General features: G+C 37.6%; 1 protein-coding gene across 1 annotated transcript in view; it reads right to left on the bottom strand.

Annotated features, from left to right (window-relative positions):
- The window catches only part of DPP10 (dipeptidyl peptidase like 10), a 696759-nt gene that overhangs the window by 120365 nt on the left and 557581 nt on the right, over positions 1–18813 (bottom strand). Inside the window, exons 9-10 of the mRNA XM_077151923.1 lie at positions 9140–9294; positions 1078–1175 (exon numbers count right to left, since the gene is read on the bottom strand). Of these exons, the coding sequence (XP_077008038.1) occupies positions 1078–1175; positions 9140–9294 (253 nt within the window). The remainder of the gene's footprint in view (positions 1–1077; positions 1176–9139; positions 9295–18813) is intronic.

The following is an 18813-nucleotide window of genomic DNA, read 5'->3' on the forward strand; positions in this document are numbered from 1 at the left end:
AGTAGTGGCGAAGGTGAGATCTAAACACATTCCTAGTCTAGGGCTCTTTTCTGTTAATGCAGAAAATTAAATAAATCTGAGAAAATATATCAGTTAAGGACCACATAAAAAATCAATAGTTTCCAGAATTGCTTCATTTGTGATTAAATCTTTCATGGTTTGTAGGTGTAACTCAGAAACCAATTGGTATTTGATTCTGTCTGTCCTACTAAATTATATATGTGAACTCAGGTGGATCTTGCAGATTTCCATCTCAACCTGGATGATATGTTCTGGAACCTGACCCAAGTTACTCCATTTTGTACCTATGCTATCAACTGGTCCAAAGGTCCTACCTCACCCATTGATTTTCTTAGGCCTCATCTTTTCTTTCAGTAAAAGTAGCAGTTTATATTAGGTAGTTAATAAAAGTCCTTATAGTGTAAGCATACTATTACATTTTCAAATAGAAAGTATTCCCACACACTCCAAATTATCTGTGGAAATCTCCCAATGCGATGAAATTTTGCTAAATATGTCAATGGAACAATATTGAGTGGAAGTTCTATTTGAACTGATCACCTTGCATTTATTGGTGCGTTACCCACATTCAAAAGTTCTTAAATAAGGGGCTTCTTATGTAAGGTACTCAACAAAATCTCACTAAATTTCACTGCATGGAGAAGAAAGCTAAGCAAGCCGTGAGGAAAAAGTTGGAAAAACTCCACAAAATTTAGAGAGAGTACTCTTGTAAAGAGCAGCATTTTAAAAGTGGGGAGATGCTTTTCAGGAACAAAATTCAGTAGAAAATTACCCTTTGTCCCCATTGCACTGCCCCATCTCTTGCAAAAGGCCCTATTCTCCTTATCAGTATCTTGAGTCATTTTATGATGCTGCTTAATCACTGTGAAACTGAACTTTCTTGGGAACAGCCAGAAATCCAGAATGACTTCATTTCTGAAGTAATGGAGGCAACGTCAGCTCTATTTTCAAGTGGATTCGTTGCACCGAACATTTCTCTCTCTCTAAATTGCAATGAAATGATAATTGGAATGAAAATATCTATTTCCCTGTAAAAGTGAAATTGAAATTGCCTACCTTGATTTAAAGCTGTCGGGCGGCATGAGTTCCAAAGTATGAGTTGGTCCATATAGGTTTACAACATATAATTTTATTGTTGGGTTCACTTGACCTGCCTTTGAGAAAATGAAAGTTATAATGCAAATACATTAACCATCTGAATATTTTCAGAAATAAAAGGATTGCATTTTGAGTCGTTTATTTCTTATCTTAGAGAAAAAAGCTTAATTTCTCTGAAGTAGAAATGATTTTAAATTCAACAACTTGATTGCTTTCCATTGTTTTCGCAGAATGCCATTTCTCAGGCATTCTAGTCAGAGACAATTAAAGGTGATAGAAAACCATGATCACTTTATTCATTAGGCAGTGCAATTGTGTTCCTCCCCCAGAACGGCACCGGGAGGGCTACTTTATAACACAAGGGGTAAATCAAGCAGCTACTCACATTGTAGGATATGAAATGCTTGGATAATTAAACAAGAAGTAGGTAAAAGAAAAAATATATACCCAATCCAGGTGCCACATGCTTGAAATTTGACAATACCCGATTTATTCCCTAACATTAGTCACCCGGAATTTTCTTTTAAACTTTAATGATCATTACTAGATAGGTGACACATTTATATAGGTGACCCATAGGAGGGGGGGCATGGGGCAGACTGTCCTAACTGAGTACCTAGTGGAAAGAGTAGAAAGACAGTGCTAAGAACATGTATTTGTGCTCAGTGAATCAAAATTTTATTAACTAGTAATTAGCATGCATGTGGTTACTGTGTTTCAGAGACATAGTATGAATTAAAGGCATTACATGAATACTTTCATTAAATGTCCCTATTACAGTTCTAAGATACAGTTATGGCCATTTTGTATATGAAAATGGAGAGGCTAAGCAAATCATGGGAGGTGACATACCTAATAATTGATGGAGCTATAATAAAAGCACAGAAGGTTCTTAGTGGTAATAATGTGATTTTGCTTCAGTTGATTTCCAGGCAATGGCCTCCAAAATTTTCCTAAATACACTCTAAACTGTTAGGGGGCAGGAGATCAAAAATTGTGTTAACATATCTCTAAGCATTTCCAAATATTCGTTAGTTATTTTCTGAATGAATGAATGGATGTGCTCACAAATACATGATTTACCAAATCACTTGATTACTTGTGTCTCAATGTGTTTCTAAACAATTCACCAAAGAGAGGACAATGTGAGATATGCAGAGCAAAAGGATGAAAATAAAAATGATTTGGATTAAAAGACCTAACAGAAATCTAGAGAAAATGATAAATCTGATTTAAAGATGGCAAAGAAATATCCACATTCGGGGAACTGGCATTGGCAGATCCCAAAGCCAAATCAAAACCGGAATCAGCATTTTCTCCACCCATAGTCAGTAATAGATTCTCAAGGTCAGTTTTGTTAGGTTAGCTAAAGAAACTAGCACTTCTAAAGCAGTGGGTCACACACAAGTCTGAAATTTTGAGCCAAAGACGACAGTTTGAAAAAAAAACCATTCATCTAGAGAAATGCAAACACTATTAAGACAGAGCATAGGGACATTTCATGGGTAAAGGGCTTTCTAGAAGATAAGCTCTGGGCCTGTCTTACAGAGAAGGCTCTGGTCTAATTCTTTGTAAAGCCTTTTAATACTGTGAAACCCCAAGTGTCTAGACACATTTATCTGGAGGAATTTTTGTTTGACCACTTTGAAGAGCTCCTTCTCATATCACCTTTGTTTAAATTAAATTGCCATTTTCATCCCTGCAAATATTATCTGTATCCAGTTCTTTCTTAGTCTAAACCTTTCTCTAGCTTCATTAAGTTATGTTCAAATTTAGCATTGGCTGGTATCGAGAGAGAAGAATGAAGCTGATCAGGTTGGGATTAAGGTAATTCAGAATACAGGAGTAAGGAAGACTGTCTGTATTTTACAACAACATCTACTCTATGAGATCAAAGGAAGAGAGATTTTGTTTTGTCCAGAACTTAAATTTCCTATAGCACATAATCTAACTCAATCTGTCTGGATAGATCATTTAAACAATCCAAACGCATGGAGCCCAAAATAAAAATGAGGGCCTTTAATCCTGTATATCTTAACGTGATGCCTGAATAAATCCCAGAATATATTAAGCAGATAATAAAAAGTATTGGCAAAGTGCCTTGAGGGGCAGGAGAAAAATATGAAACTATTAAACTTTATTACTGGGGAAACCCCAGACACTGTGTCAATCATTAGGAACACCCAAATCAATAGATCAAGCGCTTGATTTTGAGGTTTGCACCTGTGAAGTTTACATATGTAGTAGAGAAGCTTAGCCTACCTACAGGTATGCCTAAGAGTTACTTCCGGAGGACCTCTTTTGTTGCTCAGATGTAGCCTCAGTCTCTCTGAGCCCAACTCTGCAAGTAAAATCATTGCCCTCCCCTGTTACATGGGACAGGGCATCCAGGAGTGAAAGTAGCCCTGGCAGTGTGGGAGACGAATCCCAGGGATGAGCCTGGTCCTGATACCATGGGATCAACAATGCCATCCTGACCACACGGGGGAAAAGAAGTGTAACAAATAAGGTATCAATGGCTGAGAGAGTTCAAGTAGAGTCACGAGGCAACTCTGGAGGTCACTCTTATACAAACTCCAGTTAAACATTTCTCTCTATCATAGCTTGCCAAATCCCAATCAAAACCATTCCTGACAATCCTAAAGAATATCAAGGGCATCATATAAGATTCCACAAAGGTTCCATACACTATCGTAACTTTCCAGAAACCTACAACCTCCAGATGGTTCTCTGGACCAGATAAATCCTGAAATGCAGAGGAGCCAGCCTTTGCAGAATATCAACTAATTTCATCCCCCTACCCCATATTATTGACAGCCCCTTATAATCCTAAAGCATGAGAGAAAGAGAAAAGGTGATGGTGAAGTTATACAGAGAAGGTAGGGTTTAACACGAGTATGATTACCAAATCATTACATTGATATTTCTTTTAATCTCAAGTGTTTTGGAGTAACTAGTAGTAAAAAACTTAAAAATATGGAATTGTGACCTGTACCAAATACTGAAATCTGCTCTACAACTAATTGTTGCAATGTGCTTTGAAATTTATTGGTTTTTTGTATTTATGTTATTTTTCACAATAAGGAAAAAAAGTTGATTGTGATGATAAATGCACAGCTATATGATGATCTTGTGAACCATTGATTGTACACTTTTGGGTAATTACATGGTATGTGAATATATAATACATATCCAAAAAATAAATAGATATATTAATTAAAATTTAGCATTGCGACATAGTATTTAGCAGGGTCTTTATGTGTGAGGTTCCTGTACCAGCAGTGTCAACATCACCAGGAACCTTAAAATAGCAAGTTCATGGGCCTGCCTCAGCTCCACTGAGTTAGCATCTCTGGGTGTGGGACCAATCAAAATACAGTAGGTGTTTTACAAGATTCTCAGGTAATTAGTATGCAAATCTTGGCAAAATATTATGTGTGTATATATACACATCCATATATACACACACAAATTTTATATATAAAGATACATGTGTATATGTATGCAAGTACGATTTCAACTCAGAAGCTGTCAAACATTAGTCTGCATGAGAATCACCTGGAGGTTTACAGGAATTGTTAAACCACACATTGCTGGGACCCATAGACAGTGTTTCTGACTTCTAAATGAGACATGAGGATTTGCATTTCTACCAAGTTCCTAGTGATGCTGTTGGTACAAGGACCACATTTTGAGAACTTATTTAGCTTGAGTCAGATCTGGGTTCAAATTTTGGTTCTATTGTTTACTTCCTACATGACCATGGACAGGCTTCTAAAGATCTTCAACTATTATTTTTATTTGATTATCTATGATGAGACAAAGATATCTCAGGGAATAAGTCTCAGGTCAGAAGTTTTATGCCAAAGAAGCTTTTCTCATGAAGACAAAAATATCTAAATGGTTTGTTTAAAAAAAAACTTTTTTACGTAACTCAGAATAGTATAGAGTAGTGAATACAAATGATAGTTAATGCTAAAATACTAACCCCTTTCCTAGTTAGTGACATGGCACACTTATTTTTATTATCATTCATTATATTGATTAAAGAAAAAGGCAAATTAAAATCAATTTGATCTTTTTGTGAACGCATATCAATGATGCATAATTACATGATATACTTTGTCAAAAGACATACATGGTTATTATGGCATTTGTTTTCTTGTCAGTAGCACTGTAAGCTTATACCCGGTGCAGAATTACTAATATCCCAATTAGATTGTACATGTACACAAATTAAAATTTTGTACACATGGGTCCAGTTTTTAGATGAAAAGTGAACAATTCAAACAAATATCAGGCTGTCTCCAAAATTCAGCTGCTTAGCATTCTGTAAGCTGATTCTCTTAATAGACAATTAGATTTTTATCTTTCATGGAGTTTTGAAATTAAGTGCAAATTCAGGTTCATTTGTACCTTTTAATATCTGAATTGTTCCAATACTTTGCAAATTGAAAGAGTTCATCTATTTGCTTTTTACAGTCACATTTGCCACAAAGACTGCAAATCCACAGAATCCCTTCCTCTATGATTCTGAAACAGAAGCCTCAATAATAATTAACCTTATTTTACTGGCAACTAAATTGTCATTAAACGAGATAATGCTTTAATTAAGAAGATTAACCTGAGGTTACTGAGATAGAACCGTGCATCTCTTTTGTGCTGAATTGCTAATGATAGGGTATTTTATGAGTTCTGAATCATGCTGAATTAAGTAAAATCCAAATATGTTTGTTTAGTGTAAGTATTCCATTAGTAAATCTGACCACATTGGACATTTGCCGCAGTCATTTTAGTCTGGTTAATTTGAAGCACAATTTAGTAGAAACTCTAGGCGTTACTTCAATTTCTCAAATGTCTCTTTTTGAAAGTTTATGGCTTAGGTAAGAGCAAGTCAAAACAATACATTTGCTACTAGAAAAACTAATAACATTTTTTTCCAAAGTAGAACATTATGAGGCTTTGAAAATTCAAGTAACATTCCCAAAATGGTATTGACAATTTATTGTGGGGAACAGGACTTTAATGGCACAGACCAGTCTTCTTTGAATTCTATTGCCTAAGTACCTGAACAATTACTCCTACTGACAAAAACATAAGGCCCTGGGTTTTTTTTCTCTTGGATTTGGCCTCAAAAGAATAGCTTTCTCTTTTTTATCTTCTACATTCTTTAGTGGTAGTCATTGAAACACACTCACAACTTTCATCATGTATGCCTAAGTTTTATACATCTATATATAAATTGCAGGTGCGAGACTGCCTAAGAGAGATACCCATATATAGCTAAGTAATCAGCAGTGAATTGAGTAAACAGAGCTCCACAAATATTTGTTGAAGTTGACAAGTAGATGTTTAGATTCCAGCAACTTCTTCTGACTCACAACTTGCCTTTTGGTAGTTTAAAAAAATGGGATGTACTCAATAAAGCTGAATAATTTCCTTTATCTTAGAACAACTTCTGTGACTTTGATAAAAACATATAGCCTTGTAGAACTTTCGTTTTTGCCCATCTGTATGGGCAATTGTGATGAGGGACCAAATGAAGAAGAAAAAAAGGAAAAGTCTTTCTAAAGTATAAATCATACTATGAGCACATGTGATTTATAGAATTAATAAACAAACTACTCCTACTACTATCATCTTTACTATTAAATAATATTAAATAATTAATTAAACAATAATTATTTATACAAATAGTAGCCAAGTGTATTGGCTTGCCAAGGCAGTATCTTCTGAATTACTGCCGACAAATTTCAACTTTCTCAGTTGCATTTCTTTGTAACAGTATTGCTAAGATTATGAGACCTAGGAGTGTCCAAGTTTGAATACTGTAAGGCCTTAACTGACAACGCCACTTGAAATTGCAGCTATCAAATATGGCTCTTGTGAATCATAAAGTTCCCACTCTTCTGGTGAAATGAATTCCAATAAGTTGTCCCTTCCTTCCTTGGGGCTTTTTGGGACTGATTTTATCCCTTCTGTGGAATCCACAAATTGAGCTGCTGTGTATGAATTTTTTCCCTATTGATATTTCTTAGTAAGTTGTAAAATGCCTTTCACAATATGCCACGAGCTCTCCATTTTGTATTTAAATTGGTGAATCAGGTGAATGTTCATTATCATAAGTAAATTAAACGATGTGAGAATCACTATGTTGGAGAAGTCATTTTCTTTTTTTTTTCTGGAATGAAAAGATACTGTTATGCTATGTAGGCACATAATGTTACCAACAGAAAAAGCTCTATCTATAATTGACTAAATCTCTAATTGGAGAAGTCTTAATACATTTTTTGGAGCATAATGAAAATCTTTTGTTAAATATGACTATTTTGATGGTATGTCAAAATGTGTTCTTCCCAAGAGCACTGAGTACATGTGTCTTCTTTTCTATGTGCAGAGCAGACCCTAAAACTAATGTTTCAAAATCATAGAATCAGAGTCCTCACAGTCCTGCTACCCTATCCTTATTAGTTTTAGGTGAGTCACTTAATAGTACAAGGGTGATAGTTACCACAATAAGTCTTAGAGGATTTGAACTCTCTTCAACTAATCAGAAATTCAGAGATATAGGGACAGGGAGTTCTGGTGTTTGGAAGGCATGGAGCAATCGAAAAGAAAGAAGATCAAGGTAGTGAAATGCCAACTCATTAATGAATAGAAATTTAGGAATGTGTGCATAAACCTACGGAAGGAAAGCAAGGTGAGTGAAAGAAAGGCCGTTCAGAATAGCTTACTTAGGACGACTCATTTTATTTCCACATGCAAGATTTCTTTTAAATTTATTTACCTTGGGTAACTTGAGTCTGGTGGATGATAGTAGAAAAAAGTGGGTATAAAGGACCTCACCCCCCCACCACCATCTTCACGCCTTCATTGAGGGCCCAGAGTGTGATAAGTAGTTTGTCGGATTCTTTGCCCAGCTAATGTAGCCCATAAATTGAAAGGCAGAAAACCCATTGTGTTTGGGAAATATATAGCATAACTCACTAAAGGAATGTTTGCAAAATGGCTTTTAAATGAAATCAGCAGTCATCTCTCACCTAAATAGGAGCTAAACTGTGTAGAATGGAGTTGAAAATGTGCTCTGTAAAATATCTTTACGTGATTAATGCCTTGGGGGGGCCTTACTCTTGAATCTTCCTCATTGTTAGAAACATGGGGAAAATAAAGAAAAAAAAAGAGCCTCGTGTAAATAAAGTTGACATACAATAGAAAAACTAATACCCTATAGATATTGTTGAAACTTCTTCCTAGAAGGCACAACTAATACTTGAAATGTTCTTCCTATCTGGCCAGGATTTCCATATTCACCTTACCCAATAAAAGAATTCCATCTATCCTACTGACCTCTGGCTATGACTCCATCTTGGTAGGTATCTTACAAAGCATTTTCCAGAGTACGCTCTGCCAAAATGAAACTAACACCAATACTAATGCTAACAATAATACAAATAAATTTGTTAACCTTAGCTATTCTTTATGAATATTAGCTATTCTTTACTGAAGATTCCTTATGCTTGGTCCATTTTTTATTGGAGATTTATAATACACATTAACATTTAGTCTATTTAGTGCTGTAAGAAAACATCTGAAAGAAGCTTGTTTTTATAAATCTAAGAACACCTAACTTATTGACCATAGTACTTTTGGTTCCTTACAGCACATATTAACAACTCATAGAATGCACTTTGGGAAAACATTTGACCTGTCATCAGTGCTGCCACCTATCTCTCTTCACCCCTTCTTTAGCTGGGAGGGTGAAGAAACAAAAGAAAAATAGCTTAGTGGTAAAGAAATGCAGCAAAAGTGAAAATTTCGACACCCCTCCCCAAAGCTGCTTCTTCTCCTTTACTCAAGCACTGTATATAGACCCCTTCAAGCTCTAAAATGATGAGTTTGCTAACAAGTAAGTGGGACTTTTCTTTTTTCTCCAATGACAACTTGTTCATGAACTAAGAACAGTATCGATCAACTCATTCGTACAGACACAGGGAACAAACCAGACTTCCACATTACTTACCTTAGGATATGGATACTGCTTTCCTTTGGGATACAATGCTCCAGTAAAGCGAGGGATAACCATGTTAGGCACCAAGGAGTCATTTATCATCAGGAATGCAAGCCTTTCTCCATCTGGTGACCACCAGTGGGCGATGTGAGAATGCAGAAGCTCCTCTAGAATAAATGAGTGTTAGTTGAAATGAACTGTAGAGATGTGGGCTCAGTGACCCACAAACATCTGTCCTTGACACCTCTGTTGTACATATATGTTTTCTGCCTGGTGTGCTGGATTTTTTCAACACTGCTGAGAAGTCTCTATATCTGAGTTACCTTTTTTGTTCCAGAAAAGCAGATCAGGATGCAGAGGGAGTAAAGAATGAAGTGGTGAAGTCAGGATTTTGTGGATTGTCAGCAAAGTAAACAGAGCACATGAAAGCACAATTGCAATAAAATGAATGAGAACAGTGATTGAAGAACTGAAGAATGATATATGGCCTAGAACTATTTTCATGTTGCCATCCATTCATATTTGCATTTAAACATGTTTATCCTCTCATCCTCAAATGACCTTAGGCTCTAAGGACATAGAATCAGGAATATACTGGATATCTTCCATATGCCCTAAAATTCATAATTCAATTTCTATGACTGTTTTCTGGCCCAGAAAGTTAATTTGTATGAACTACATCAACAGGGACCCAGGACCCTTTGTTGCATTTGACCCTTCTTTAGTCAGACTTCTCTAGAGGAACAGAATCAACAGGAGATACCTGTAAAAGTATCTCTAAAAACTGTGGGGATATATAAGTTCAAATTACATAGGGCAGGCCGCAACTCCAATGAAGGTTTTTGATGAATTCCTTAGGATAGGCTGGCTAGCTGAAGTAGGGACAAAAGTTCTCTCTTCTGATGGCTGAAGTGTCACCTCCCCTTAAAAGCCTTCATATGATTAGATGAACCATCAATTATTACAGAAAACACTCCCATTAGCTGACTGCAGATGTCATCAGCCATAGATACAAATCAACATACTGATGACTTAAGTCCACAAAATGTCCTCACAGCAATAGACAAGCCAGTGCTTACTTGACCAGAAAACTGGACCCCATCACCTGGCCATGTTGACACATGAACCTAACCATCACAAACTTTATGGTGCTTTAGCAAGGAATTAAAAGGAGGAGGTTAAAGTCAGGATCTTTATTCTCTTGGCTCCCTCTTGCACAGTCACCGCAGTTTGGCTGTGTGTTTGAATTATGTCACTACTCTTGTCATTGCAGCCTCCTCTACACAGCTATCTCCTTCTATGTTGGGTAATAGTTCAGCTGTATGCCCACAGGAGGGGTAATAGCTTGGCTGCTACCGGTCTACATTACAGCACTTTCCTTTCTGGTTCCCCTACACCTTCACCTTTTTAAATGATTTCTTCATAAATAACTCTTCCTTAAATTATCCTGTGCTGAAGGGGTCAACTGTTTCTCTTTGGTACTGTGACTAAGCATAAATTAATATCAGCAAATTAGATTCTGGGATTAGGTTGGTGATATAGATATGAGGGTTATAATAATCATCTTTTGCATGGGGGTGGGATTGGGGCATTGGAAACAGCATGGTATCCTAATTAATCAATTGTTATAGGCATAACATGGAATGAAATCCAGGTAGGGGGAGAAGGTCTTTGGAGGAAAAGTAGCTGTGACACTTAGTTGCTATAAAAATAATGGCCATTATGAATATCTTGGCATAAATCCATTCTGACTCATGCACAGTAACTAGCCAACTGACCAGGGACATGGAAAGAGTTAAATCAGAACATTAGTGACAAGGAGGTTTAGGGAGAGAGAAGTTGATAGATCTGTTGGAAGGGTTAAAAGCATGAAAATGTGAAGTTATTAGTATCCTATGCAATGTCCACCAGAGCACATTTATAGCTGGTGATTAAGGCTCTCCATAATCAGATAGACAAAATGACTTCCCAAACAAGCCAAGGAGCATATTTCCTCAGCCATGCCCATGCTTTATTTATTGAGATACGAATACAGTGGCCATGGCACAAGAATAGAAGCTATGCACAGTCTCAGGAACATGGATGTTCTTGTAACAAGACCAATCTGCTTTCCACTATGACCGAGGGCCCAACATGCCAATGTAGTAGCCATCAGTGAGCCAACCAGCAGGATGCACTTGCTACCTGATGGCAGGTGGACATGGGGTCCCTTCTATTCACAAGAGGTATCATTTTTAACTCAGAGAGACAGACACATGTTCTGGTATGCCTTTCTTGCCTGCAGTCCTTTGCCAGTCCCGTTTTTCATGGATGTGGAGAATAATTCATATTCTACTATGACCCACCCTAAATTACCTCCAAACATGGAGTATTTTGGGCAAAAAAGAAGTATAAAGGGTTTAGACCCATGGAATTCATTGGTCTTATCACATTCTCCAAAACTATAAGCACCTGGCTTGATAAGAGTGTGAAATAGCCCACTCTATCTCACCCAGCCTCATTTGGTTGATGGCAATCTTGAAGTTGAGATGTCTTCCTACACAGTCTAATGTATCCCTGATAATTAGGCAGGGTGCACACATCTACAAACAAGTGGTTGTGGCCTGTTTCACTTTCATAACAATAACTAACTGGACAAATTTTCCTTCTTGTTCCATGATACTAAGTTTGGTGGGTTTTAAGTCCTTTTGCCTAAGGGAGATATGCAATAAAGAATATAGTCACAATGCTATTACTTTGATTTGGAAGCTGAAATTCCCCCTGGCTATTTCAAGCTCATTATACTTAGGAGGCTGCATGTAGGGTGGGGTGAGGGGCAAACAACATAAAAAAAATAGTTAATGCAGTCACTGTGCTGGGTCTGATGATTGAGTACATCTACCAAGAAGAAAATCAGTCTCTGCAATACAAGGAAGTCATCAAAGAATATATTTGGAACTCAGGAAGTCCACAAGTACTCATTTGCCAAATAATCGTGGTCAATGAACAACTGAAAGTGTAGCTATTTAATAAAGACAAGGATACAAAGGAGTAAGATTTGTTTTGGTTTGACCTACCAGATAAGTAATATGTCTAGTTGAAATGCTGGTAAAAGGTAGGGGGTAAAGAAAAAGAGTGTGTGTGTGTGTGGCGGGGGGGGGGGAACAGTAGCAGACTTGGACTTTATAAATCCCTTTTTCAGGGACAGAAATGTTCTATTTGGCCAAAGAATAAAAGCAGATTCTGAGGAACAAAAGGAGTGGCTTGTGCACAATCCATTTTGTTTGCTCTTCTGAATCTTTTCCCCATGCTTCTTTCAGCCCCAGAGAGCTGTCTCATGTATATTATATCAATAGTACATCCATGCTCTCTAACTTAGTTGGGTTTTGGTTATATTAAGTCCAGGCAAACCAGATGAAGGGAAGAAATAAGGCATGGAATTTATTTTCTTGTCTCCTATCCTGTGAAATCATATCGGCTGTTTCCCTCAACCCAAACTCACTGCTTCTATTAATATGATAACTCTATAGAATTCCTTCCTTCTAGATTCTGAGAACTGCTGCCTCCCCTTATCACTTCAGAGATAATGGATCATCTATTATTAGCCACAGGATACTGCATAATTCCTTGACATTCTCTCCTCCCCAGACCCCTGTAATAAATGGCCTGTTCGTAGATAAAACCTCTGTGATTTATTCTATTTTGAATGTGCCTTTTTTTTTCTCCAGTTGTGATCCTGACCTTGATTTATATTAAGGAACTTGCAGTCTAGCTAAGGAGACATGAGTTATACACATGCCACACTTGGAAGCAAAAATGCATGTGATCTGCTGAATGAGTGTAAACTGTAAACCTTATGAGATTTCATGCTACAGAGAGATAGCAGTGAGTGGAGTCATTGCTTTGGGTTTCTAAGATGTGGAATCTCTCCTAGGTGCTGAAGCATGTATGTACAAGGGTAAAATTGCCCCAGATTTGAGAGCACTTGTTCAACAAAAACTGGATCATCGACTCTCATTTATTTTACAGTGATTTCTGCCTAAATTTCTTCTCCAGAAAAAATGCAAAAATATCAAACTAATACATTCCGGGAGTTATGCAGCCTTCAATACATAAATAAAGCTACCTGGAACGGAAAAGAGATAACTCAAAGAATCTTTAATGCACATTTGCTTAAGAATTACCTTAGAGAAGGCACAAATCTCTTTTAATTGCAACTACTGGAGACTTTTTCTCATGCAATGAAACTTCCTGTGTTAATTATATTATTTACAAACGATTTAACTTTACAAATTGCATATTACATTTAGGGTTGGTTTAGCTCTCCATTGTTTTTATTACACTGATTTACAATATCTCAGTACAGATGGAGTTTTCAACACATGCATTTTTATATCACAGACATTTTAAAACATAGCCCTTGCAGAAATCCAACTAATATACAACCGCTGTGTTCAGATTAACATGTTATCCTGAAAAGCAAACTGATTTTACCCATTTATACTTTATATACTTAGCTAGAAGGATTTCCTGAGGATGCTATGTCAGGCCTGTGGACATAAGTTTTTGGTTTTTCTTCTCTTCTTTTCACAATTTCCAAGTCAATTTTATTGAGAGACTTGTCTATATTCATAACTTTCTCACTTTCTATTTGGACTCCTATCCCCTGCAATCTATTTCCAACATTCAACTAATTTTGCTTTCATGAAGATCAACAAAGATATGACAGCAAATTCATGGTAGTTTGCTTGACTTCTCCAGAGACTCAGCACTGTTGATAACTCCATCTTCTTTTGACTTTCAGAACTGATTTTTCTTGCTTTCTCTCTCTCTCTTTCTTATCTTTCACAGTCCAGTTTTACTGGCACTTAGTAGGTGTTTAATGAAAATTTGTTAAATCAATGAGTGGATGAATGTAACTTTCTGTGTCCAACAGAAGGCAAAAAATAAAAAAGAAAATGGATGTTTCTGTTGTTCTCATTAATCAAAAAGGAGTGACCATCATCATCTGTTGATAATGATATTGTCCCATTTCCTCCATGTAGCCATTCTGAATTTCCCCTGTTCCATCAAAATTAGTCCTATTTATATTTCTATTTATCATGATTCTGATTTTACTTATATAATAGCTGTTTACATGTTTATAGTTGCACTGTGTTAAGAACATCCAAGGGCGGGCCACGGTGGCTCAGCAGGCAAGAATGCTTGCCTGCCATGCCAGAGGACCTGGGTTCGATTCCTGGTGCCTGCCCATGTATATAAAAAGAAAAAAGAACATCCAAAACATAGATATACTTATTTTTCATTGCATTATGTCTTATAGATGTATATGCTTAATAACTATTGGGCTGAAATTTAAAGAAGTACCCCTTAAAAACACGAGTTTCTCAAATATTCCTTTGAATCATTTAGGCACATCAGTTCTGTTTGTCTATATGCTCAAATAATTGGAAATGACAGTTGTTTTTTTCTAGTTAAATTAATGCTCTATGGACATCTTCAAAGCCTTGAACTGGGCAACTGTAAACATTACTTTTACTTTCTTAATCAAAATATCAATATCCAATTTTATTTCAGTAAGTTGCCATGGTAAATACTCCAACTTATATGAAATAACTTCAGATGTGCTTCATGAGAATTATTTTTAAAATGCTCCTTTATTTTGAGCATTTTATTTTCTCCTGAACTTCACTAAGCCTTCAAAATGCATTATGTTTTATATGCTTTCACTTTCCTTAGCAGATGAATAATATTTGAAATAGAGACAGAGTTTTAAATACTGATACTTTTAAAGACTTTCAGACTCTGCATTAGTGACTGTGTTTGAGAACAACACCTATACTAAAAAGATTTAAATGTGCTTAAAATTGCCATAAAACTGTTTAATGTCTTTTATGCAGCTCCTGTTCTCTCATTTATTTTTTTCTATAACATTTGGAGTAGGTAAATTTTAATTAATAAGAAAAAAATGTGGCAATGTTACATGTGCATCTCCTTCTGATGCTAATTTAGATTGTATTTGGTTTCAGTAAAGTAATGAAAAGAAAATTTTCATGCCAGGGTACCATACATGTAGTGTGGAGGTCATATGAGTTCCCTAGAAGCTGTATCTGTATATTGGTGAGAGTTTTCAAGGAAGGAGGAAAGACCTGGAGTTTGGGAGCTCTTGGCATATTGGCTTAGCAAAGTGATAAAGGGAGATTAATTAAGGGACACCCTTGAAGCATGGTTGAGGATGACAGAGAAGGTGTAGACAGAAAAACAATGAGACATCTGAGTTCCCTAAATCTCTCTGTTATCCCCTAATGTTGATTTCCTTGGTAGGGCCCCTTCTCTTGGAAAAGGAGCAAGAATCGGAGTCCATGCATGGACAGTAGGGTTCAGAGCCATTGCTGAAGGAAACAAACCAGTGAACTCCATAATGGCTGACACCTGATAATGTATGCTATACCTTAGGGACAAACAAAAGGCAACCCACTATGACAGGCAGAAAAGACTGGAGACTGAGCTCTAGCTTGGGAGGCAGAAGTCACACATGCAAATACATGGCTCTACCAGGCACCAGGATAACTCAGGCTATCCTTCCTGAGTCTTGGTTTCTTCATTAAGTGATTAGATGTACTAGTGTTGTTAGGATGTCATGGTCAGGTTCATGTGTCAACTTGGCCAGCTGGTAGTACCTGTTTGGTTGGGCAAGTGTTGGCCTGTCTGCTGTGATGAGGATATTGTATAGAATTAAATCATGATCACATCAGCTGTATCCACAGCTGATCCCATTTGTAATCAGCCAAAGGGCATGTCTTCTGCAATGAGTGATGCTTAATCTAATCACTGGAAGCCTTTTAAGGAGGATTCAGAAGAAACAGGCTCTCTTCCTGTTTTGGCCAGTGAACCTCTCCTATGGAGTTCATCCAGACCCTCCATTGGAATCATTGGCTTCACAGCCTGCCCTGCGGATTTGGACACTGTGTTCCCATGGTTACATGAGATACTTTTATAAATTTTATATTTGTGAGTGTTTCCTGTTGATTCTGTTTCTCTAAGAACCTTAACTAATACAACTCGGTACCAAGAGTGGTTCTTAAGAAACAGAATCTTAAAAATGGGTTTTTATGAATGGTTTTCTACTCTGACTAGACTCAAAGGCACTAAAGACTCTGATTCCCATAATCAGAATGACAATCCCAATCCATGGAGTGAGTTGGCAAAAGAGATAATCAAAACATCACAAATTGATTTTCCTAAAGCTTTGGGGTATAATGTTTTTGACACCTTTACAGACTTTTGTGGAAATAAGAGGTATAGCGGTGTTGACTGGCTATTGATAGTTACACTGGCTACATTAAGGAGTGAAAGGGATGGGCTTGAAGCTTCAAATGAGAAGCTTAAGTGCCATCTGACAGATGTACAAGTTTCTATGAGTATCCTGAAAGAAAATCTTATTTCCTGTAGCCGTAGACTTGAGATCTATGAAATCAGACTCAGAATCTCATTGTTAGAGTAGAAACTTTTCAATGTAAACTGAAATCTCAATTTTGCATGGTGTCTGCCATTAAAGTGAGGGCATTGATTGGAAAGGAGTGGGACCCTGAAAAATGGAATGGTGACATATGGATTGATAATGATTTCAGGGGTGAGGTTGAAACTCTAGGTCATGCTGAGTCTTCTCTAGAAAACCCTGTAATAGTCTGCCCTGAGGACATAGCCACCCCACCTCCAGCCTGCCTTGAGAAGTTGGCCACCCATCCTCCTTCTGAAGACATTAGCCCTAGAGTGATTAATCCAGTTTCACCAGATGAAACTGCAAATGAATGCCCTGAAGCAAATGGCTTGGAAGATATTTCTAATTCTCTTCATGACCCACTCCTACCACCCCTCATTTCTTCCAGACCTATAACTAGACTAAAGTCCCAATAGGCCCCTAAAGGTGAGGTGCAAAGTATCACACAAAAGCAGGTACATTATACTCCAAAGGAACGGTGTGAGTTTTCCAATTTAAATAGACAGAAATCAGGCAAATATGTGTGACAATGGATTTTAAGGGTGCGGGAAAATGGTGGGAGGAATATAAGGTTGGATCAGGCTGAATTTATTGATATGGGCCCACTAAGCAGAGATTCTGCATTCAGTGTTATAGTTTGAGGGGTTAGAAAAGGTATTAACAGCTTCTTTGGATGGTTGGTTGAAACATGGATCAAAAGGTGGCCAACATTACCTGGGATTGAAATGCCAGAAGTGCCCTGGTATAATGTAGATGAGGGGATCCAGAGGCTTAGAGAGATTGGAATGCTAGAGTGGATTTATCATGCAAAGCCTACCCTTACACCCCAGGAATGTCTGGAGGATTCACCTTTTACCAGAACAGTGAGAAATAAATTTGTGAGACTAGCGCCATCATCCCTGAAGAGCCCTTCACTGTAGGTCAGATATTACTGTTGGAACTTCTGTCACTGAGCTGGAACCCTTAAACACAATGGGAATGATCAGATCCAGAGTTGGCAGAAGCCGAGTGGCAGCACTTAATCGCCAAAGACAGGGTAGACATGGCTATTATAATAGACAGCAAACTCAAAGCAGGAGTCAAAATTCTATGACTCACAGAGATTTGTGGCATTGGCTAGTAAATCATGGGGTACCTAGAAATACAAGAGAAAGGCAGTCTACTAAATTCTTGTTTGAGCTGTATAACAAAAGAGTTCTAAATCAAGTGAACAGAAGTTTAACCTGAATTACAAAAACACAGAGTGACAGCCCTTTAATCAGTTTCCAGACTTGAGGCAGTTTACAGATGCAGAGCCCTTTGAATGAAGGGGAGGCAAGGTCCCTTTGGGGGAGAATCCTGTTGCACTGCCACAAAATTTATACTGTTAATCTTCCTCCAAGCCTTCCCCAAGGAGATCAACGGCCTTTTATCAGGGTAACTGTGCACTGGGGAAAAAGAAATGATCAGATATTTCAGGGATTATTAGACACTGGTTCAGAAGTGACATTAATTCCAGGGGACCCAAAATGTCACTCTGGTCCACCATTCAGAGTGAGCGCTTAAGGAGGCCAGGTGATAATTGGAGTTTTAGCTCAGGTCCATCTCACAGTGGGTCCAGTGGGCTACTGGACCCATTCTGTAGTTATTTCCCCAGTTCCAGAATGTATAATTGGAATAAACATACTGAGCAACTGGCAGAATCCCTACATTGGCTCTCTAACTTGTGCAGTGAGGGCTATTATAGTGGGAAAAGCCAAGTGGAAGCCACTAGAATTGTTCCGACCTAGCAAAATAGTGTATCAGAAGTAATACTGGATTCCTGGAGGTATGGCAGAGATTACTGACACTCTGAAGGACTTGAAGGATGCAGGGGTAGAGATTCCCACCACATCCCCATTCAACTCTCCTATTTGGCCTGTGCAGAAAACAGATGGGTCTTGGAGGATGATAGTAGATTATCATAAGCTCAACCAGGTGGTAACTCCAATTTAGCTACTGTTCCAGATGTGGTGTCATTGCTTGAGAAAATCAACACATCCCCTGGACCTTGTATGCAGCTATGCAGGCCTCTATAGGAGAATTACAATGCACACCCCTAGGATTTTGTAGCAAAGCCTTACCATCTGCTGCAGCTAACTACTCTCCTTTTGAGAAACAGCTTTTGGCCTGCTACTGGGCCTTAGTAGAGACTGAATGCTTAACCATGAGCTACTAAATTACCATG

The sequence above is a fragment of the Tamandua tetradactyla genome, chromosome 3 (assembly GCF_023851605.1).
Source record: "Tamandua tetradactyla isolate mTamTet1 chromosome 3, mTamTet1.pri, whole genome shotgun sequence".
Lineage (NCBI taxonomy): Eukaryota > Metazoa > Chordata > Mammalia > Pilosa > Myrmecophagidae > Tamandua > Tamandua tetradactyla.